Consider the following 23546-nt stretch of genomic DNA (forward strand, 5'->3'; position numbering starts at 1 on the left):
TAAATCCTTACAATAAATATATCTGTCAGGTATGTCTCCAATCGTAGATGGCCGCCCGCGGAAAACGTAGTGTAAGTGCATCTTATTTGGAAATGCATAGAAAGATCTTCTACTTAGAAACTACTAAGCAAATTGAAGCAAAACTTATCATTGGATGGCCTTCTAGCAAAATTGTGTTCGGCAGGACAGGGTACAATCCAACTTGATTGCCAGTGACGAACGTAGTTGAGATTATACCATATGGCGAAATTTATTGAAAGATATTTTCTAAAAGTACCGTGCAAATTACAATGAAACTTGGTCACAATGATCTTTTAAAATGCACAGGCAAACTATGTCTGGTAGGTTCAAGACTATAACCCAAGATTGCAGGAATTACTAACAACATAGTTTAACATTGGACCCTGAGCTGAGGGCCAGGGGGATCAAAGATCTTAAACAAAACTACTGAGACCAAACTTGATAACATTTGTTTTTGTATGAACACTTTTCAAGCAGTGCTATATCCATCCTTGATGGGCAATAACGGGGAACATACCTATTATATCGGGGTCTAAATTGGGCTGGCTTATGTAGCCACGGTTGATGTGAGCGATACAGCCTCTTAAAAGTCTTTTGTTTCATATCCTAAAGTATTGGCACAAAAAGTTTGTCATTAAACTAGATCCTTGAGTACAAGAAAGTAGAAACAAAACCATTCAAACGAATGCGATCAACATAGGAATATCATATCCCATTGGCAAACTTTTTTGTGCCGAGACCAGGCGTTACAAATCAGGCATGAGCTTTGTGTCAACACTTGCCCTACTGTTTGTTCCCTTGATAAATGTGATCGTATCATGCTGCACTAGGCGTAGAGAGTATTTTCTTTTATATTTACCATAATCAACAACAAAAAATCTGGACCAAGAAACAGTATATAGTAACTCATAGTAATTTTGTTTGATTTAATTCTTTTATGGTAAAACCAAATATCAAACCTACTTATATTATATATATAATTAATTTCTAAAAATATGTTTGAAAAATCATTATTGTATAAAAAATGTATAGCAAATGTTCAATTCGGTAAGGCAGCAATCAATGTCCGAAACAATAGCTCTGCGTCATCGTATGATGTGATGATGGGAAACTGATCTCGTCTGTTTCCAGTAAGCAACTCGACAATGTTAATAAATTCATTGCTACAGCCATGCTCTGGAAAGTTCTCTGTATATTCCTCTATGAGATTGTCAATTGTTTGTAAGTTACATGGTAAAGGAAATGAACAGTCTCTTCCACCAAAGATCTCTGGCTGATAGTATAACATATTTGGAATACCACTTGGTGTTACAACTTCAGCACGTTGTCTTCTTATTCTATGTGAGTTCCAGTTCTCAGCAAACATGTCCAATTGATGTTGGATAACGGAGAGGAAACAAAATCGAACACATTCTTTATGTACTGGACACGATACATTAAGAAGTCCAGTGTCTTGGAAATCCTGGAAACGGTTTCTCCAAAACTGGGTGAAACTCGTTTTTAGTGTACCCCAAAGCCTTTCTATTCTTTGATTTGCAACAGATCTGCCGACGAGAAAAGAATTTTGTCCCGACATTTCATCGTTTTGATTATGTCGCAACGATCTTTGTAAATCCCTCATTATGACGTTTTCTGTTCCTGCATCCGATCGAACAACCCTTGGAAGCATCTTTCTTTGTTTGATCCAATTAAGATACCAGTAACCGACATATCTGGGGTTATTGTTGGAGGGACTTGCTATCAACCATAAAAGTTTACGAGAGTATCCATCGATTGCCCCATGTATAGCTATGCCGTAGGGTTTTAATTTATCGTAACCATCGACATGAATCAGATAGTTTGGTCCTCTATTGTAGTACACTCTCCTTCGAAGAACTCGACGCGATCTGTTGAGTACACCCTGTTGGTCTATTGTTCTTAAGCAAAGCCTTGCTCTTGATTGTGTGACGCAAAGTCCAAAGCCTATGTTCAGAGTCCTCCACATATACCTGTATCCAACATTAGACAGGCCATTACGGTGTAAAGCCAGGATTGTCCTTACAACTGTAGGTAATGGCGACTGGTTGTTACGCCGTCTGATATTTAATCTTCTCTTAAGTCTTTTTAACATGGAACAACTCATGAATGTTCCGTGAACAAACAAAAGAAATCCACATATTTGAAGGGACGTGTAGCATAATTGATGATAGTATTGGACTAGTTCAGGCACAGAAGCATCATCGCCTGGGTAAGGTATTCCTGTAACGTCATGATCAGCAACACAAAGGAGACAACAGAGTAACTGAAACATAAAGATAGAAATTACACGTATGATGTAATGATAAAATGAAAAATCCGATTGGCTTGATATCTAAATAGGGTGTTCACTGTGACGTCAGTCATCAGCTTACTATAAAACTACTAGGAAATGCGCTGCGCCTTCACATTTAATGGAATACGAAATGGAAAAATACACAGTAAGTTTTGACAATCCAAAATAAATCTTCATGGCGATATTTATAACATATTTCATTTTTAAATTTACCCGTTATAGGTATCAGGTATAAAAGCATATGATATTTTTACATTTGAACATGTTTTCATTTTCAAACAAGAGGACATATCTTCTTCCAGCATATTGCAATCGAATAAACATTTTAAAAGTCATCTGATGCCTAAACGAATTTATTTTGTTTGGTTGATTTTTGTACCATATCTTAAAGAAACAACGAATAGTGTACCTAATGAATAAAATTTGTTATGAAAAAAATATGTTTCAATTTTTGCTAAATTTGTTGTAACATCATGCCTCCTTAAACATGATATCTAGTTCTTTATCAATCATTGACTAATTTATAAAATTTGGTCGCATATTGTCAAAGTCAATCAACCATAAAAACAAGGCCAAGATCAAATTACAGGTATCAAAATGACATCCCCTGGTAGTGGGGAACCTCCTTGTCTAATATCATCAACCTAAGTCAAAGCTAAAATTACACTCCAGACTATCATCCCCTTGTAGTTGGAGACGTTAATGCCAAATATTATCAACCTTAGACTTCTATTTCTTGAGATATGGACTTAAGCAGTAAACTCGGTTGCAAAATTGACTATTAAATTTCTTCAGGGTCATTCAAGCATTTAAAATAGGTCAAAGATAAATGGCGCATGACTGACTGGCAAGAACAATATGTAGGAAATCTGCATCCTAAATATAAGAACCTTACTCGTTATGCTTCACGAGATAAAGACATGAGCAGCAAACTTGGTTGCAATGTTAACGCCATATATTCACCGTCGCCTGTAAAACCGTACCTACATGTCTCGCTTTTACTGCGCATGCTAGACAAAATATGAAGAAAACTTTATATCATGGTTCACTATATTTTTCGCTAGAGCCGTGTAAATGTGTGCTCATTTTTCCTATTTTGGTAATCCTTTATTTTTTTGTAATTTTTGGCCGTTTAAGGTGCAGTTTTTACAAAATAAATCATAATACAGTATTAAACCTTTTTCATACTTTCCACGAAGATGGAGCTGATTAGTCTAAATGAAGAAAAACATTATAAAAACCTTACAAGAAAGTTTTGACAAATTTTGTTTGTTTTTAAGCCAAAGTGTGTTGATTTGATGTTCGATGTCAGCAACATATTTCTTTGTTTTACTTTCAACATTACCTTTAAAATATTGCTTGCTTCCATAGTCTTTGACCATTTATTAGACGGGCAGGTGACCAAGCAGCTGAAATAGACGATATTCTTTCAATTGAAATGTTTAATGAATAACAAAATCTTCTAATCGGTCAATATCAAAATAAAGTGAACACATATTTCGTTTCGCATCATGCTTTTCTACCTGGCATTAGTGGCGAAAGCAGGGGGTCCGGGGTTGGAACCCTCTTTTACATTTATTTGGAAGATCAATGCAATTGAATGGGGACATATAGTTGGAACTCCCCTTTATCGTGGGCTAGGATCCCCATACCCAACCCTTATAAATGACAAGATCCACCCTGCTAGTTGTGAATCAAATTATTTGTTTAGATTACTAATTTTGTTTTTGCTTAGCTGTTATGAATTAAATGAGTCATGGAGATTGATCTACAAAGGACTCTGAAAGGCGAAAGAGAGGGACCATTCAGTTTTTTTCCATTTTTCATTGACAGTCGTACAGAGCGGGTAGTGTACTTGTGATGGGATGGTGGGGAGAGGGGTGAAACCCTTTAAGTAGAATATATCTTTAATAATAGCAGACGTCTTACTCTAGATCTTATCACAGGTCACGTTAAACTGTAACTTTTCAATGCCCTTTCATTCAAACAATAACGTTTTTTCTCCCTATGATCTTTTTCATTTTGTGTTCAGTATTGCTTCATATTAAAATATAACGCTAAGTCTCCAAAGAAAACAAATATAAACTTACTTATGACTCGTTTCCACTGCTCCCGCTGATGTTGTTGCTGTCGATCTTCATCTTTAATGTGTCAGCACAGGAAGTAAAATACGGACCGTGGGAATCTGACCGTGAGAACGAATAAAGTTAACATCAAATAAGCAAGTTGACTTAATTAATAAACAAGTCGACTTCTTATTTTATGTCATTTACATTTATATTAACAAGTCGACATCGTAATCAAAAACTTTTTCTTTATCATTCCGACAAGTTGACTTCAACATGATGATTTAATATCAAATAAACAAGTTGTCGACTTAATCAATTAATAAGTTGAATTCAACGTGTCGACTTCTTATTACTATGCCATTATATTTATATTAGCAAGTCGACATTGTAAAACAATTTTTCTACATCATTCCGACAACTGGACTTCAACTTGATGATAAGATTCCAGCTTATAACACACAACTTAACTAATAATTCCGACTTATTAGCAACAAAATAACTTTACAAGGGGTGTACCATATGCGCTTCCATAGAATTGATAGTGCGGGTGGAGAATCTATGTACTTTGACACAATATCATTTTACTCCATTTCTATCAAGGATCTACGGTTACAGTAAAGCATCTAACATATACTCAAGTGGTCAGAAGTGTGCATGTTTTATTTGTCCGTTTATAAATTTATAAATTATTAAGAAACTAAGGTTTCAACTCCCTCAGGCAAAGTTGGCTTTAGATGAATTTGGCTATTTATTTTAGGTATTTTTGACATACAGCTCTTCAACGGTTTCGGTACTTATAATTCTTCGGATTTCAAATGTTTGGCTTTGAGCGTTCCTGATGAAGGTAAATCCAGAAAAGCGCTTCGGACGCAAGAAATTAGTAACGTCGTTGTTTTCAATATTTTATTTATCATAGAATTGCGTTTTCATGACTTTGTTTAACCTGTTGGATTTCAATCATTTGTATTTCAACGTAAATACATCAACCATATATCATTTATCCCCTGTTTCCCTTATTGACTATTGAATCCTTGAAACCGACTCACTTGTTTTGTGATTGAATGTACTTTGGGCTGCAAGGGGTTGTTGATTAAAGCCCGGCCATGTTATATTTGAATGGAAACAACTTGCTGTCTCTCTTTTAAAAGTTATGCATATTTACCTTGTCTCCAAATACTTAATCGCCAAAATTTATAATTCTCATATTTGAAAATATCCAAAAGTATTTGATAGTTTTCAATTTTTGAAGGAGTCTAGAAATTTAATTCATGAATTTTTATGATTTTAAAATTATGAAGGAGTTTTATTATAACGGCCCCAATAATTTCAAATAAAGTTATTTAGCATATTATTATCCATTCTGAGCACCTAAATAAGTTTTCGCCTAGTTGTGTTATTGTTGGTTAGTCGTTTCTTTCCTGATTAGTTTATAGACGTTTTTCGTTCTTCCCGTTATTGTTTTTTTTTTTTTTATATATATTTGATGGATTTTATATTTCCCCCTTGATATCATCCCCATTTTTTTTTTTTTTAAAGCGTGGACGGACAAATAAAGGCAATAGTAGTTAAAATATCTTGTCAAAATAATTCTATGCTTAAGTCAGCACAACTTGGATACTTTGTCGAAATGCGATGACCTGGTTAGTTTAAACATATTTATTTATAGTGGATTCGAAAACAAGTTTTGCAACTTATATTAATCCCTTTCCACTTTGCGGGTGCGAGTGCTGCCTTGTAGCGGCATTAGCATGCTCTTTTTCGAAATCTACGAGGGTGTCTTTAACGTGCAAGAGATATGGCTCTCTCTTAACACGGCTCAACCATTTATCGTTCCCTTCCGACGGACTATCATCGTTTCCTCGAGACCATACTCGCAAATGGTGTCAAGGGAGAGCCGAAAATTCAGTTCCTGAAATTTTCATCCCAGACGGGACCAGGAACCTTTGTGTTAGTAGTGTTGATCTGGTGCGGTGTGTTTTGTTTTTGTCTTAAAAGCTTCCGGAAATCCTAGGCTGCAACCTGCGATCCAAAATATTCAGATGCCAATAAAAAGCAACCGCAGTAAACCGCTGTTCAAAAGTCATAAATCGGTTAAGAGAAAACAAATTTGGCCAGTCTGAGTTACAAACTAAAACTGAGGAAAGTTCGAACACATCACAAATATAAGAGGAAACACACTGAACAGAACAACAAAAACACCGATTAGAAGGTTAACAAAAACTAACACATACATCCATAGAAATGGACTATTTTTATATAGATTAGATCGCTGGTTTTCCTGTTTGAATGGTTTAACATTAGTAATTGTTGGGGCTCTTTATGGCTTGCTGTTCGGTGTGAGCCAAGGCTCCATGTTGCAGGCCGTACCTTTACCTAAAATGGTTTACTTTTATAAATTGTTATTTGGATGTAGAGTTGTCTCATGGGCACTCATACCGCATCTTCCTATATCTATTTGTTAACAACTGCCATATTCTTGACTTGGTACAGGACATTTGAAGAAAAAAATACAATGTTTACACAGATTGGTATAAAGAGAGTACGTTCTTCTACCTATTTCGATAGGCCTTTTCAATACACTCATCTTCCTCCGTTGAATGATTTTTTAAGTCTAGTTTGATGAATATTAACGCTGGCTAGCTTTACACTAATTCTTAATACATTATACATATTATGTATGTCTTGGACATAAAATAAGCTTTCTTAAAAAAAAAACATGTGCGACTGAAAGATTGTATTCTTCAACTGAAACAATGAAAACAAATCCAGACGTACATTCAAAGTATTTCAGAAAGGTTCATAAAATTGAAAATAATCATTGCACATTTCGAAAACTTATCGGTTATAGGTTGTCCACTTAGTTTTTAAAAGTCTAGCATTTGATACATTGACCACTGTTACGTATCTGTAGTATCTGGCTTTGTAAATAACTTTATCAAGTATTTACCTGATCTAAAAGTCTATTCACATTGTGTATGTTTGTATGTCAAGGTAAAAGCGGGGGTTATCATAATATTATGGCCTCTGATAGCCTACATATATACAAACAACGAATATATGTAACAACATGACATGATTTATATGGGTAAGAGATAGGCGATAAACACCTTATTATTCGGCGTGACCGCTTGTCTCTTGTCGGCAGAGACCTTTAGTTGTTGTCTATTCTTTCACTTGTGTCTGCCCCCATGACATTTATCTCAACAATCATTAAATTTTCTTAGGCGGATGTAGCAAAATTCAAAAGGAGGGTTTGAAACTCAGGATAATGGATCGGGGAGGGTGGGTGGGTGGGGGATGGGGAGTCCAACCATATGTCCCCATTCAAATGCATTTATCGTCATAAACTCACTGGGTCCGCTACTGATTCGTTTGTTCCATATCACTTCATGTACATTTCTATTAAGACTGTGAACAGACGGTGTAGAATAGTTTTTATGTTTTCATTGCGTTAGACATGACAGGGGTTTACGTCAGCTTTGGACCGGGGTGGTATGTTGATTGATTGTTAGTTCCTTCACATCCAGTGGGAAATATTTCATGCATGTTCAGACGATACACGAGCCAACAACTGAAATATGAGACAAAAAATGTGGGTTTTTTTAGCGACGGATCCAGAGAGTGGAGGGGGGTTTCAGGAGTTGACCCCCCTTTATTGACGATCAATGCATTTAAATTTGAATCCCTCTTTTTCTTGTTTTGGGAACCCCTTTTTAAAAAATGACTGGACCCGCCTCTGCACACCACTACATGATTAACTAACGGCTTTACAAAGTATGTGGAGTTTCAGGATTAACAAATGTTGCTATATGGGAACGTAGAATGCGTAACGCTGAAACAGCAGACGACAGAAGGCGATAGTGTGCACAGTAATTGGTCCGAGAACGCAGTTATTTCATAGTGCATTTATTTTAGACAATAAATTCAAAATTACAAAAAATCTCACCTGCTCTTTTTCAAAAACATTTTGACAGTGTAGTGAACTTCTACTAGTGAGACAAATAATATCAAAATTATAGAAACTTCTACCAGCTCTAACTCAAAATATTGACAATTCTGTGTTAATGGGGTTTTAAATTCAGTTTGACAGCTTCAGACTGATACAATTATACCTTTTTGAACTGGACCAATTCACTACTAAACATAATGATTCAGCATCAAATTTTTTTTAACAGGTAATTACATTCCCCTTCTTATTATTTCATGCATTAAATATCTAGAAATAAATTGGGAAAGTGTATTAAATAAAACATGCAAGTTATACACTGTTCATACTAGGGACTATATTCGTTTAAATTCTAGTTGGTACAATTGGCTCATAATATACGATTGTTACTGTTAAAATTGTTTTTATGTTTTAATGTACAATTGGCATTACAGCTTATTTCCTAATGCATGCAGGGTAAGACTTTGGTTAGCATGCTTGCTTTGTTTGTACATGTATATATTGATAATTGTAATTGGGACAAATTTCAATCAAATTCAAATATAATAATACATATTGGTTTGATAATGCCTGTCTATATTGTTTGTAGATGTCAATCTTAATAACACTGATTGAGGTAACGTTTATACAAACAAACCAAACAAACCAACCAATGTTTTACTCCACAAGCAGTAGGAAAATAGCTGTAACTGCGAAGATATAATTCTTATAGTTAGAAGTGACTTAGACTTTACTGGAACTAGAGAAACCCTGTATCATGCCTTCATTTATTTTATTTTTGTTTGTTTTTATTTTTTACTTTTGTTAGTTTGTTTTCTTAATTTTTGTATTTGGCGGCTATTTTTTTTATAAAAAAAGGAGGGGAGAAGTCATATCATGTCATCTTTAAATTGGGTACAAGCAGTTCACATGCATAACTTTACAATTTTTACTTGATTGATTCGAAAGGAAAGTAACAAAAATAAACAGTTCTATATACCCATGTATAAACCTAATTTATGTAAAACAAAAAAAAAAAAAGAAATATGCTGATCAGGCTTTGAAGAATGTTTAAAAACTATAACCTGCCTTACTGAGTAACAACCTCAACCTTGGCTGCTTCCTGTTTTTACCATGCACCAAATTGTACTTGCATTGTTTTTTAATAAGGATATAGACTAAAATGTTGGTCTAATTATTTACATGCATTTTAAAAGAAATAGATCTCGGTAAAAAGGAAAAGTTCAATTTATAATCATTGTATAATCAATTAATGTCTTTAATTAATAATTTATTTCCCGATTGTGCCGACAAAACACCTCTTTTGATTGACAGATTTATCAGGTTAAAGTGACGTTCTTTATCTCTTTGGTAATTGGCCAGGGTTTTATTGATAAACATCAGTATATAAGGCCTAGACCTACAAATATATATCGTTCACATATTTGCAGGTTGCAAGCACCAGACGTTCAAAGAACAACTTAAAAAGTTATTTTTTTTTAGGAATAATTTTCAGCTTAGATATTCATAAGGTAATTTTTATATACTTTTTCATGCTTAAATGTAACAGTTGCACAACGGATAGCTAAATTGCACTTTGAGTAGTATTTAAAGCCAACCTAGTATGCCAATCTTAGTAGATGAAGGTAAAGCACATATTCAAAGTGGAATTAATAAATGCAATAATGCAATATTTAAGTTTTAAATATTAAAATCATCAAATGATTATCTATCGCAAAGTTCGTCGGGGCAACGTAATCGAAATCATTTAAAGATAACAATTTTAGTTTTACCTATTTATAAAAAGAAAAGAAATTTTGTGTTGCCTCATATCATATATTGACTAACTAGATATTTTTAAATAAGACAAAATGTGAATCTTTTGACTTTTTGAAAAAAGACAAATGGTGATTATTTTTAATATTAAGTTCATTTTTTTCATTTCAGACTAAGACAGAATGTTACTTAAAGAAAGCAGACCTTTTATCACAAGCTTACCAATGGTTGACACCTTAGCAACCGGAAAGCATGTAATTATTGATTACATGACGGAGAGGCAATTTTCCGAAACTTATCTGATGATTCAAGAAGCCGCCGAAAATGGAGATGGTTTTGGTGTTGATGAATTTTTGAATGAAAATTTGTTCAGAGAGGAATTAATAGGCAGCGATTGCTTTGTCATAACGTGCAAGGAAACTGGAGAACTTTTAGCTAGTTTTATGCTAGCGGTCAGCAAATTTTACCGCGGTGCATCTTCGGTGGTGGATCCTTTCATTATTGTAAAATCAACCGCACGCGGTCAAGGATTAGGGCTGTTTGCTATGCTGAAAGCCATAGACTTTTCAAAACGACTAGGTTATGAAGCTATGTATGTGGACACCTTCACAAACAATGTTGCTCTTTTACACATTCTTAAGAAGATTGGAGGCTTTCAACAAGTTGGTCTCTTACCAGTTGGCGGAAAAATGAAGAATGGAGAAATCGTTGGGTCCGTTATTTTCTACATGGAACTGTCAAATGACTGCACGTGAGAAAAATGGATATCATTTTAACAACCAACTTGTGGTCATCCCAAGATCATAAAATTCCCGAGTCGCCCAAAATCTCGGCTATTGAATGAACATGACAGAAGGAGCGCCAAGGTCACCGTGAGCACGAACACGCTCAATCCTGCGGAACACTTGTGGAAGCTTACCAATGACGTTCGACGCCGTGCCGAAGTTGCACACTTGGAAATATTTGTAGCCAGGACAAAATTTGGAAAGGACTACAGATCTAGACAATCATATTTTATGAATAAAAATATTAATGAAATATGTCAATGTATTTTTCCATTTATTTGTTAATGATCTGTCGTAAAAGATGAACTATAAGGGTCAAGACATGTTCAGTGGCTTTATGTATAAGATACATACACAAGATATTACAGACGAAAAAAAAGTTTAGTTAAACATGTGTTAAGTAAGAGCATATTGATGAGGGGTCTACCATTTTTCATTATTTTATTTTATAACAGATCTCTCTATTCTTTTTTAAAGCATCTTTTTATTCTCTATTCTTTAAATTAAGCACTATACTATTCTCTTTTCTTCTATTTTATTTGTTGCCAATAATTCGCAATGTTTTCCCATCATTCTCTATTCTGTAAACCAATCTGACTCTCATGAAAGGCCAATCTAATTCAGTTGAAATTTGAAATATGTCACTTAATTTTGTACATGCCAGCAGAACAGTGGTACTATGCCATAAATGTTGGATCCCCGGCAATGCCAACCCCCAATCAGTCAAAATGTATCAATCGAGAAAAGAACACAATTGATTCATACGTCACAGTTTTAGTATCTTGGGATAAAAAACCGCGAAAACATTTGGCTAGTGATTTGAGAGGTATAGACATATCGTAAAGGTCACCGAGTACGTAGTGGTGACCATTAAATAGCGGGTCTTAAGATATTCATGAATCGTGGGAAATTGTTTTTTTATTTCAATGTTAAAATAGAAAAATTGGAAGATGTGGTATTTTTGCCAATGAGACAACTCTCTTCCTAATGACGTATCATTTCAATGTTCAATAAGTATTATACTACAATTGCTATTCACATACTGTAATGCATTGTAGATGGTAAACTACACCATGTACTATAGTAACTCATTCTGTCACAATACATTCCTCAACATGCTAAGCTGTTAAATACAATGACGCCGGTTATTCAATAAATATATTTCAAATTGGAATTTAAGTAGATAAAGTACATGTCATTTCCGTCATGAAGATGACAAGGGAAAAGGAAGAATTCACAAAATGAAAATATTGACGTCTGCATACCTTTCAAATCTTTAACAGTTTGTTTTTATGTTGTGGTGCACACCACTGTCAAAGGAGGGGTCCTGGTCCCGAAATCCAGGGCTAAAAAAAACGAAATCCCGAAATCCCGGGCTTAAAAATACGAAATCCCGAGGTCCTGAAATCCGAAAAAAAGAATTCCCGGATCCCGAAAGGGTCAATCCCGAAATCCCGAGCTTAAAAACACCCGATCCCGGAGTCCCGATAAAGGTCATGTCCCCCTCTCCTATGCTATACGAAGGATTGTGCGCTCACAAACGTGAATTTGAGGAACCCATTTTCTTTATGAGTGTTTCAAGTCAAAAGCCTGTAACTCAGTGGTTGTTGTTTGGTTGATGTTTTCATGTTTATTTCTGTTTTTCGTTTATTGCTTTGTCATAAATCAGGTCGTTTATTTTTCTCCTTTGATATGTTTCACATTGTGCAATGGCGGTGCATTCAAAAGTTGACTAAACAGTATTAGTTAGGTCTTACGGTGACGTATGGTGCCTATGGTTGCTTACACGTCATTTGGCACCGAACAATATCAGCTCTCCTTATTTCCACAATGTTGTTGTCAGTGAGCATTCATCTGTATTCACCAGAAACATAAGTTCCTCACACATAAGAATCATACAAGATTTGATAAATATAAGGAAAGTTATTTAAACTTATTCCCTAATATTCTGACACTTTTGGGCAAAATATGCTCGAAATCTAATTTCAAAAGATCCGAGTTTTTTTGTCGAGCCTGCGACTTCTAGCTTAGATAGCGAGATATAGGCGGCGTCGGCGGCGGTTACTAAAAGCTTCATATTTCACAAGATAGAAGACTTAGATACTTTACATTTTGTATACATATGCCTGATGCTATGAAGTTTCCGTTTTGTACAGTTCATTGTCCGTGGCCTCATTTTCATGGTTCAGTGATTACTTACATAAATAGGATTTGTTGATAATTTTATTTATTTCTCTCTTTGTATGAGTTATAGGAGATAATTGATATGTGCGTACCTTGCAAGATTCTCGTGCATGTCAGTCAGTTTTCCATTGAACTTGACCTCATTTCTTGGATCAGTGAACAAGGTTAAGTTTTCATAGTATAGTCTATTATATCTCAGATACTGGTACTATAAACAAAAATCTACTTAATTTTGTGAATAGACTCACTGATTGTAAGGTGTGACTCTCCAGCTGGAAGGTGTCATCTGACCTTGACCTCATTTTCGTGTTTAAGTGGTTAAAAGTTAGTTTTTATGTTTTGGTCCGATTTTCTACATGCAATGGGTGAACTGTATTTGGTGTATTGAAACATTTTCGATGTTCATGTCAGTCCGGTAGGGTTAATTGGCTCTTGACCTCAATTTACGGTTCTTACTCAATGTTAAGGTTTTGTGTATTGGTCCGATTTTCTTAAACTTTAACTTTAAGTCAACTCTATTTGGTGTATGTACTGATTGTAAAGTATTTATGTGACGAAAACGAGGTCAACGTGATTGTCCGTCTGCAGGTATCATCTGACCTTGACCTCATATTCATGGTTAAGTTTTCCTGGTTAAATTTCTAAGATACTATATATGCAAGAGGTCTACTATATTTGATCCATGGCATGATTTTAAAATTTACGTTTCTCTTTGGCAGGGTTCGTCTGCCCTTGTCCTCATATTTATATTTAGTTGTCAATATTAAGCTTTCGTTGTTTTGTCTGTTTGTTGTTTACTACATAGCAGTAGGTACATTTACACTATGCATTTTGGGCTTAGTTTATCTGACGTTGACCTCGATTTCGTGAATCGTGTCTAGTGTCAATCTCCCATACATTCTAGGAAAGGACGATAACTCTGTCTGTATGGGAGATTGGGAAATGAGGAGGAAAGGACGATAACTCTGTCTGTATGGGAGATTGGTCTAGTGTTGTAGAATATAAAGCAATCTATGGAATTGCGAAAATAAGGTCCACATTGGTCAATTATATACTTGTAGTATATAAATATATATATTATAAATATTAACTTCACTTGTTTATCATGTATTATGTTTCTTGTCAATTGTGTTTATTATGTTCGCATTTTAACCCGTCAGGGTTTAACTTATTTTTTAAATATTTAAAACTTTTCTTATGTAAGGTTATCAAAATAAATTCAAAGATAAGTAAAAGAGGCAAGGATTTCCGCGTGTGCATACTTACATGTATAAATAAATAGGTATCAACTATTTTAAACTATGATTGTTCATTTAAACATCTTCTTTCTATTTGCACTTTCACAGTATATTCAATTGCATGTATTCCAAAAATCTCTTTAATGAAGCTAAATAATGTAGAGTTCATGTTCTTATCTAAATTCTTCTTATATTCTGAGTTTATTAAAGGTTAATTCTGTTAAAGGCCTACTTTGCGTGGCTGATTTCATACAGTACACCTCGTTCAAGATTGTATAAATGGGTCGAGGACTCATGGACTCTAGTTGCTGTTATATGCATACAATCCGAAACCAATGATAATGACGGAAAGGACATGACGGAAATATCGTCAATGTTGTCATTTTAATGTTATGATTAACACTGCCATTAAAGCGGGAGGTTTGGCATGCCGCAAAAACCAGGTTCAACACAGGGGGCCCGTCTCGTCACGTGTCAATGATTCCCAATATAATCAATCAAGTTTTCTTCTCAAGAGGGGGGCGGCCCCCTGCCCTCTCCCCTAAATCCGCATCTAAGACTAGCCTGCGGTTATCGGATAAAAAAAATAAAAAAATGACAGAGATTGATCGTGAGTCACAGTATACTTAAGATCAATCTTATTCTTATTCAGAATTTTATTCTGAAGTTTTTAGTGAAACCGGTTTCAGCCTATTTAATACAAAACTATTATGTCAATCTCTGAATCGCATGAGTATACAACGAGTAGAATGTATAATGCAAAAACTGTCAGTGGGGGTCAGGGGGTAGGTTAGGAGAAGAAGCTGGTAAAGGTCATATGTTGGAGACAAACTTGTTTACAAAGGCTAAATTTGCTTGTTTCTGAATCTTTAATATTTATTTCAATAGTAATTAAACAAAATTATTACTCTGAATAACTTTTGTTTAAACTTAGTGCATATACACGTCCCCTTTTACCTTTTTGATGGGACATTTTATAATATTTTCGAGCATTCAAAAAAACGATTTTCTGGAATAACGCTCCCTTATAAACATCCACGATCCGCCCCTACCAATCAATGATTAAATACTAATAACAATTTCTCAAGAGAATAAAAACCACGTACATCATGGTATGACATAATGCAACCACTGACGTCACTAGTTAACTATTTATTGAAATATCATTCCAGAATTCATATTGTACATTAAAATGTTAATGATGGTACAAATTACATGATGTGTTAGATTGATAAGTCAATTAAAGTTTTAAATGACAATTATGGGTTTACTAATAGCATAATTTACTTGGTTTCTAAATAGGCATGTCCATAAACAGTGGCAAATACTTATCGGTAGCTAGTACCGGGAGAGACTATGTAACTTCAGAAGGGGAGGGGTATGTTTTTTATTCCCAAGTTGATAAAAACAAATGTGGTCAAGCAGAACTGATGACAAAACAATTCCTTTATCCAGACTTCACCATACCTTATGGTGCTAAAAAATGATTTGATTGAAAACTTAAAAAAACTAAAAATCTAACTTGTCTCACTCAGACAGAAAAAAAACCAATACTAAATTATCCCCCTTTTGAAGTTAAATGGTTGCTTCCTAATGGTATGACATAAGACAACCACTGACGTCATTCGTTAACCATTCTTTAAAATATCATTCCGGGATACATTACAATAAATAATGATGATATAAATTACATGATGTGTTAATTTTATAAGTCAATAAATTTTATAAAGTTTAAAATGACAATTATGTGTTTACCAATATCATGATTAACTTGGTTTCTATATGATATACATAATATTATGTATGTCTTTTAACAGTGGCAATTACTAAGCTTCTCTTTATGTTGTCTATTGGCGGAGCATAATATGCATTTGCATTTTAAGGAAGGCCCACTGACTGCCTAAGAGGGGGACCGCTCCTGTCAGGCTTCAGCGAAGTCCTTTCTTATCATTTAATTTCCCCCCATAAAATGGACGAAGAAAGGGCCCCCTAAATTTACCTCTTATGTCAACATAAAAGAAAGGAGATATAGTAGAACTGACAATGACACAACTATCCAGGAGATAATACATAACTTGCATGGATACTTCAGCAATGAGCAAAACTCATAATATAAAGTAAGACATATATCATGCCCTGACATCATTACAAATTGAAACAATGCACACGAAAAGTAAACAACGACCTGATTTATGCCTGCCGTTGAATCCTTGTGTCATGAACTTTTGTAAATGCTACCGTTTTGGCCTTCCATATTCGGGTTTTTGTATTGGTAGCTGTCTTATAATTACTAATATAAGATTAGCAATCTATCTTTCTAACCAAACTAGGGATTTAAAATTAAAAAAGAAAGTGATATAAAGTGTTAAGTTGATTTGATAGAAATCATAAAAAAAAACCATTTGCAACGTTTTTGCCGCCATTTTGGAACAGGAAGTCAGATTTATTTGTTGTTTTATCGTACTTTAAGAAGTGCAATTTACGTTTTATCAAAACTTATATTGTATTATACCTATAACACAGCTTTCAAGGATTTACGAAATGTATCCAATTGGATATGACGCCATTTGCAAAATGAGCGGTGGCCATCTTGTAAAAATGGATTTATTTATGGCCAGCAGCTTATTTTTATATTTTTATTAAGTCAAACTTTATACCAAATTTCATGCTTGTATCACGACTTGCACAATTATTTCCATAATATCTTTCACTACAATAAACACAATTATAACTATTGCACAGTTCATTCATTGCCAATGCTGAAACCACTGAACAACACATCCCTAACTTGGGACAGGCACATATAGAATTTTTGGTATTATGATATTTTATCATATAGAATATGTTGTTATTAAAAGACTAAATAGTAACGGTTGACAGTAACTGTTCAAAAATGGGAGCGGTTCATAGTGTTGAATCCACCATTTTGATGATCATTGTTTTCGAATGAGAACATCTAGTTGGGCATGCGTCTTTTTTATGAGATTGAAACCACCTTTTTAGAATAATTGGACCCGCTCCTGGTTGGTTTATCTGAATACCATGTTTCTATGATGGAAACCAGAAAAGGACAGTGCCTCAAAAGCAGACTACCATTTTACTCTAATCGTTAGCGTTGGTTCTGAGATTGAAGTCATAAAACTTAGCTCAGTGCTCGGAGCATAAAAATCATGCTCGAAACATGAAATCAAACAGTTTGATTGGTTGTTTTTGGAGAACAAGCATAATAAACAGCTGCGCCATGAGCGCATGATACGCCCGACGTCTTATGTGGAAGTTATATGCAATAATCATAAATAGTTTCTGAGAAAGTTTTAAGCAATAACCATACATAGTTTTTGAGACACGGCGGGAACCCCCCCCCCCCCCCCCCCCCCCACCCTGTTTTTTTTTACAAAAAAGTAAATATCACCAAAATAAAATTTTGAATCAAAACCAAAAAGTATTCAGATCTTTAGATTAATATAACAAAAAAGTGTGTATAAAGTTTTAAGCAATAATAATAAATTATTTTTGAGATACGGTACGACATGTAAAAAAAAAAGTCCCCTGTTTAACAAAATACTCAATAACTCAAAAATAAAATTTTGAATCATCACCAAAAAGTATACAGAACTTTAGATCAATATAACAAAGAAGTGTGTAAAGTTTTAAGCAATAATCATAAATTATTTTTGAGATACGGCACGACATGTAAAAACAACCTCCCTTGTTTAACAAAATACTCAATAACTCAAAAATAAAATTTTGAATCATCACCAAAAAGTATACAAATCTTTAGATAAATATAACAAAGAAGTGTGTAAAGTTTTAAGCAATAATCATAAATTGTTATAGAGATACGGCACAACATGTAAAAAAAACCTCCCCCTTTTTTACAAAATACTCAATAACTCAAAAATGAAATTTTGAATCATCACCAAAAAGTATACAGATATTAAGATTAATATAACTAAAAAGTGTTTAAAGTTTTAAGCCATAATCAAATTTTGACGGGCGTATAAAAACTGACTCTAAAGTTTTATGACTTCAAGGCCAGATGTGTTGATCATTCTGGTATAGTACCACATTGCTGTCAACCAATAGACAATAACAGAGTTTTGATTTGACATTATAATGATGTTAGGATAGTCTTAGTTAGGAGCGAGGAAAATACGAGGATCTAGATTTGACAATTTTAAACTTAAAATCAGCAGGTTTAGGTGTAATAGAGGTAACCGGTGAGATCACGAATCACGTACGAATCGCGAACGTATCACCTAATTTGCCGTATGACACGAAGCGGGATCATTAATTTCAAGAAAACTGTTCATGAGTATCTCGCTTTGATTATAAGTGCATTTTTATTGATTGATACGCATACTACTTATTTTATTCTTTTTATTTTGTATGTCGTCGTCAGTCACGGAGCATTTTCTGGTGGGAGTGGAGGGGGTTATATTTTTTAGAACAAAATATTTTGATTCTGATTTTGGTAAAACAATAATTCTGGCCAACACCTAGAGTAGGAAACGACCGTTTGATTTGTAGGGGGTAGGGCTGAAATAAAAAGGCAGGACAGGCTATAAGGAAATCATAAAAAGATAGGCTCTCTTATTTTTCATTATTGCAAACTTAAAGTTTTTAAAAACAAGTAACAACTTTCATTGGATGCAGTACCAAACTCTCCCAAACCACACATCTCGCGTTGAAATTGTGACCAGAACATGAGTTTAGGGTCCGATCATTTAACCTGCATGGGGAAAAAGGGGGGGGGGGGGTATTTTTAAAAATAAATTACTTGATTCCAAATTCTTAGAGACTGAACGAATTAAGAATGGCTAGAAATGGCAGAGACAAAAATAATTTTTGACGAGAAAATTGACCATGTCCTTCCTTGAACATGCCCTTCCCTCAGCCCCATTTTCATTTTAAATGGCTGGTCTCTTAGTTCAAATTTTCTGCCCCAATCAGATTCGCCTGATAATTTTCGCCTAGTTAATTCTTATGCCTGAAATTACCGGCCAAGTCATATAATAAGGTTTAAATTTCATACCCAGTCATGCATTTGACGAGTTGAAAAATTAACAGTTCTAGCGGAATGTCTGTATATATATGAATTGACCCCTCCTTTGGCGCATACATGCAAAGCTTTAGAAAGAATAAACTGAAAATTTGTATAAATTCGAATCATTGTTTAGAATGAGCTAAATAACAAAATGGGGGAGAGTCCTTCTACTCTTTGAACTTAGGGAAAAAATAAAAAAATCGAATACCAAATACACTTAACAGAAAACTTCACATATATATATACTATGTGTTCTTTCGCAGAATAAACGACGAATAACCAAATAAGATATAATAATATGATTTTATAATTCCATCGTATTAAGTTCCAATTTTTTTTCCGGCGTTCTATTCTTTTTTTGTCCGGTCCAAATATACTATTATACATGTACCAGCAACACCGCGTACCAAATGGAAGTTAGTAGACGACCCTTTGATTCTAGGTTCGGAGCTGGCAGGTCACGTCAATAAATGTGTTGGTCAAGAAAATAGTAATAGTAATAAATATTATACGGTAAAATGATGCATATGTAATAAATAATCTTGCGTGTAGCAGTTAATTTTTTTTTCTAAAATAAATAATATGACTGACCAAATCTGCCCGGCCGGTCCCCTCAGAATCAAATGATTTTCTCCTTATATCCTCCTCAAAGATAGACGATCGATACTCGCTTTAACTACGATATAAAATAATATATAGGAAAAAGACGAGGGGAAATGGGGGTGGGGTGTCTAACTGATTTTTTTTATTATTATTGGTTGCAAATTTCTTGTAAGGGACAGTGTCTTTACAGTCCCTTGCAAGAAATTTGAGATTAACATGAAAAGGTGGCGCGGGGGAAGGGGGGGGGGGGGGGGGGGGGGGGTTAGGATATAATGTATTTGATTTTGAATTTTAGGAAGAAATAAATCTTATCTTCAAGTTGGATAATTACCACAAAAAAATAGTGTTAAATTTGAAAAAAATAAAAAAAAGTGTTACTAGTTAAAATGTTTATTTTCGAACAAATATATATTCAATATCTTCTATATGTTTTTCCTTCAAACACATGCATCGTGGTTAATTAATAGATTGTGCCCATGATTAAATCATGCTATCATTTCACGTGACTATTAAAAGTGTAGAAGATGACCACCACAGGTATACATTTATACGTACTGTTTCGTTTATATCCGTACTTATAGGCACTTCCGGTATATAAGTTAAAAATACATAGTCTTATAATATATCCATCCTTATACTTGAAAGCTCGTAGTGTATCGTTGTTTTCTAATAAAGGGAACTTTGTGAGGTGTCAAGGGGTATTTTAGTCGATTATTCGATTTTAATAAACTTTACCCAATATGAAAATCACTGCTCCTAATACGTTCGTTCGTCATTATTCGTCGGTTCGTGATCTCACCGGTTACCTCTAATACCACCAAATCATGGTACGTCACATCCGTATGTATACGAAAAAGGTCGAACAAAAACTATTCCCTTGAATTTGACAGTTGTAAGTAAATAATCCTACATTTTATTGCAGTAAACATTTCTGTTTCGATCATAAACATATGTCTTGGGTATTTCAAATCACTATTTTTTTTTATTTGGGGTTTCTATATAATATTTAGTAAACTTGAGGTTACATGGTTCCTAAACCTTGTACACAGGTTAGATAAGGGGAGAAAATTGAATTTAGTTAACTTCAAATGATGGTTATTTTCTTGTACATGTATGCAATGGAATGTTTTGTGATTTTTTTTCTATGGTACTAGTACTGGACAGGATAAAACTTTTACTCATGCCAAGTATTTTTTTTATTTGAAACAAAGATATTAACTTCTGCACATTTTTTTGAAAAGTGCAAATTTAACAAAGACTAATAGGGGGAAATCAATGGTGGTATTACACCTTTATTAAAGCTGTGAAAGATGAAAGAAATTTTTGGAATACCAATTGCCTTTGGGAATATATATAGATCAATTGATTTGAATTTTTGATTTTTAATGTTTAACGCCACTTTTAAGCACCGCATTTAGGCTATTTCGTGACGGGCAGTTTTTATTGTAACAGTTGGAGGAAGCCGGAGTGCCCGGAGAAAACCACCGACCTTTGATAAGAAAACTGACAATTCTAGTCAATTAAGATTGGAGTCAATTGATTCAACTCGACAAATAAGTTGTCGATCTAATAGTTCAGTATTTTAAAGATACCATATTCGGTCAATTTGTTGTTAGAATCAACGTGGTTCTCAACGAATTAGAACTTTTCTCGACTAATGAGACGATGAAGTCGATCCCACAATATTAAATCAGAAATTCAAATGGAGCTTATCAAATTTTATACAAGAAGTACACAATTTGGTTTAGACATTAAAGCAGTTATGTTTAATTCTTTAGAATGTAAAGATTTGGGTGTTTTCGAATGACGTGCAAGACTTTAAACATGATATATGTTACTAAAATTTGAGATAACTTCTGGCCTTTTTGTATAAATCATCAATTAGTTATCATGTACCTACTAAGGATTGGAAATGATATTATTACAAATCTTAAACATTTAAACTGTGCTTGACTTAAAGCATGTTCGAGCTTAGCTAAAACATACAAGAGCATGACTGATATCATGTTATCGTTTGACTTGAAGCATGTTTGCATGAGCATAACCTTGATGTGTAGCATGTTAGACCTAGACTGATATCATGTTAGAGCTTTGCTTGTAGCATGTTAGTGCTTTGCTTGTAGCATGTTAGTGCTTTGCTTGTAGCATGTTAGTGCTTTGCTTGTAGCATGTTAGTGCTTTGCTTGTAACATGTTAGTGATTTGCTTGTAGCATGTTAGTGCTTTGCTTGTAGCATGTTAGAGCTTGTCTTATAACAAGTTAGAGCATAAGTTCAAGCATGTATGAGCTTGATATATAGCATGTTAGAACCTGACGTATATCACGTTAGAGCTTGATTTAAAACATATTGAGCTTGACTTAAGGCATATTGAGCTTGACTAAAGCATATTGAGCTTGACTAAAGCATATTGAGCTTCAATTAAAGCATATCGGGCTTGACTTAAAGCCTATTGAGCTTTACGTATAGCATGATAGAGCTGCAATTATAAAATGAAATAAATTGACTTACATCACGTTACATGTATATATTGACTTATGGCATATTAAAGCTTGACTTAAAGCATGTTATAGCATGTTATATCATAACTGATAGCATGTCAAACTCTGACTTAAAGCATGTTATAGCATGTTATATCATAAATGATAGCATGTCAAACTCTGACTTATAGCATGTTAAAGCATGTTATATCATAACTGATAGCATGTCAAACTCTGACAATTAGCATGTAAGAACTTGACTTATAGCATCTTATAACTTGACTGATAGCATCTTATAACTTGACTGATAGCATCTTAGAACTTGACTAATATCATCTTAAAACTTGACTTAAAGCATCTTAGATCTTGACTTAAAGCATATTAGATCATGACTTATAGCATGTTAGATCATGGCTTATAGCATGTTAGAGATTGACCTATATCTTGTTAGAGCTTGACTAATACCATGTTAGAGCTTGACTTATAGTATGTTAAGAATTGACTTTTAGCGTGTTAGAATTTGTTTTCATAGCAAGTTAGAGCTCGACTCGTAATATATTAGGGCTTGACATTCAGTAAATTAGAGCTGGACTAAAAGTATGTTAGAGCTTGAATTGTAGCATATTAAAGGTTGACTAATAGTATGTTCGATTTTTTTTTTCATAGCATGGTAAAACTTGACTTATAACATTTTAAATCATGACTTGTAGCATATTTGAGGTTGACTTATAGCATGTTTCAGCTTGTTTTTGTAGCAAGTTAGAGCTTGACTTGTAGCATTTTAGAGCTTGACTTATTTCATGTGAGGAATCGACTTATAGTAAGTTGAGGATTGACGTATAACTTGTAAGAGCTTGTTTTATAGCATGTTAGAGCTGGACTTGTATAATGTTAGAGCTAGACTTGTAGCATGTTAGAGCTTTATGTATAGCCGTTCGAGCTTGACTTATACCATGTTAGAGCGTGACTTATAGGTTTGTTTAGGACTTTTATCATGGTAGAATTTGTTTTTATAGCATGTTATAGCTCGACTCCTAGCATAGTCAGGCTTGACTTTCAGTAGATTAGAGCTTGAATCGTAACATGTCAAAGCTTGATTCATTTCATGT

At 34.2% G+C, this 23546-nt stretch overlaps 2 protein-coding genes across 2 annotated transcripts; one reads left to right on the forward strand and one right to left on the reverse strand.

Annotated features, from left to right (window-relative positions):
• Window positions 1-979: 979 nt before the first annotated feature.
• LOC134691319 (uncharacterized) lies at window positions 980-4463 on the reverse strand. Its single transcript, XM_063551771.1, has 3 exons — window positions 4423-4463; window positions 3678-3741; window positions 980-2302 (listed from the first exon to the last, which is right to left on the reverse strand). Exons 2-3 carry the CDS (start codon window positions 3699-3701, stop codon window positions 1061-1063), a joined length of 1266 nt encoding a protein of 421 aa, XP_063407841.1. The 5' UTR covers window positions 3702-3741; window positions 4423-4463; the 3' UTR covers window positions 980-1060.
• Window positions 4464-9776: 5313 nt separating this feature from the next.
• LOC134690473 (uncharacterized) lies at window positions 9777-11080 on the forward strand. Its single transcript, XM_063550444.1, has 2 exons — window positions 9777-9858; window positions 10274-11080. Exon 2 carries the CDS (start codon window positions 10285-10287, stop codon window positions 10855-10857), a length of 573 nt encoding a protein of 190 aa, XP_063406514.1. The 5' UTR covers window positions 9777-9858; window positions 10274-10284; the 3' UTR covers window positions 10858-11080.
• The last annotated feature ends 12466 nt before the right edge of the window (window positions 11081-23546 follow it).

This window comes from Mytilus trossulus, chromosome 11, assembly GCF_036588685.1.
Source record: "Mytilus trossulus isolate FHL-02 chromosome 11, PNRI_Mtr1.1.1.hap1, whole genome shotgun sequence".
Taxonomy (NCBI): Eukaryota; Metazoa; Mollusca; class Bivalvia; order Mytilida; family Mytilidae; genus Mytilus; species Mytilus trossulus.

What these genes read in the sequence shown, in the direction of transcription:
- LOC134691319 (XM_063551771.1), bottom strand. Translation starts at nt 3,701, where the DNA reads ATGGAAGCAAGCAATATTTTAAAG. An exon ending in AAGCAAGCAATATTTTAAAG is followed by an intron (nt 2,303 to 3,677) that starts GTAATGTTGAAA and finishes TTTATGTTTCAG; the next exon opens with TTACTCTGTTGTCTCCTTTG.
- LOC134690473 (XM_063550444.1), top strand. Translation starts at nt 10,285, where the DNA reads ATGTTACTTAAAGAAAGCAGACCTTTTATCACAAGCTTACCAATGGTT.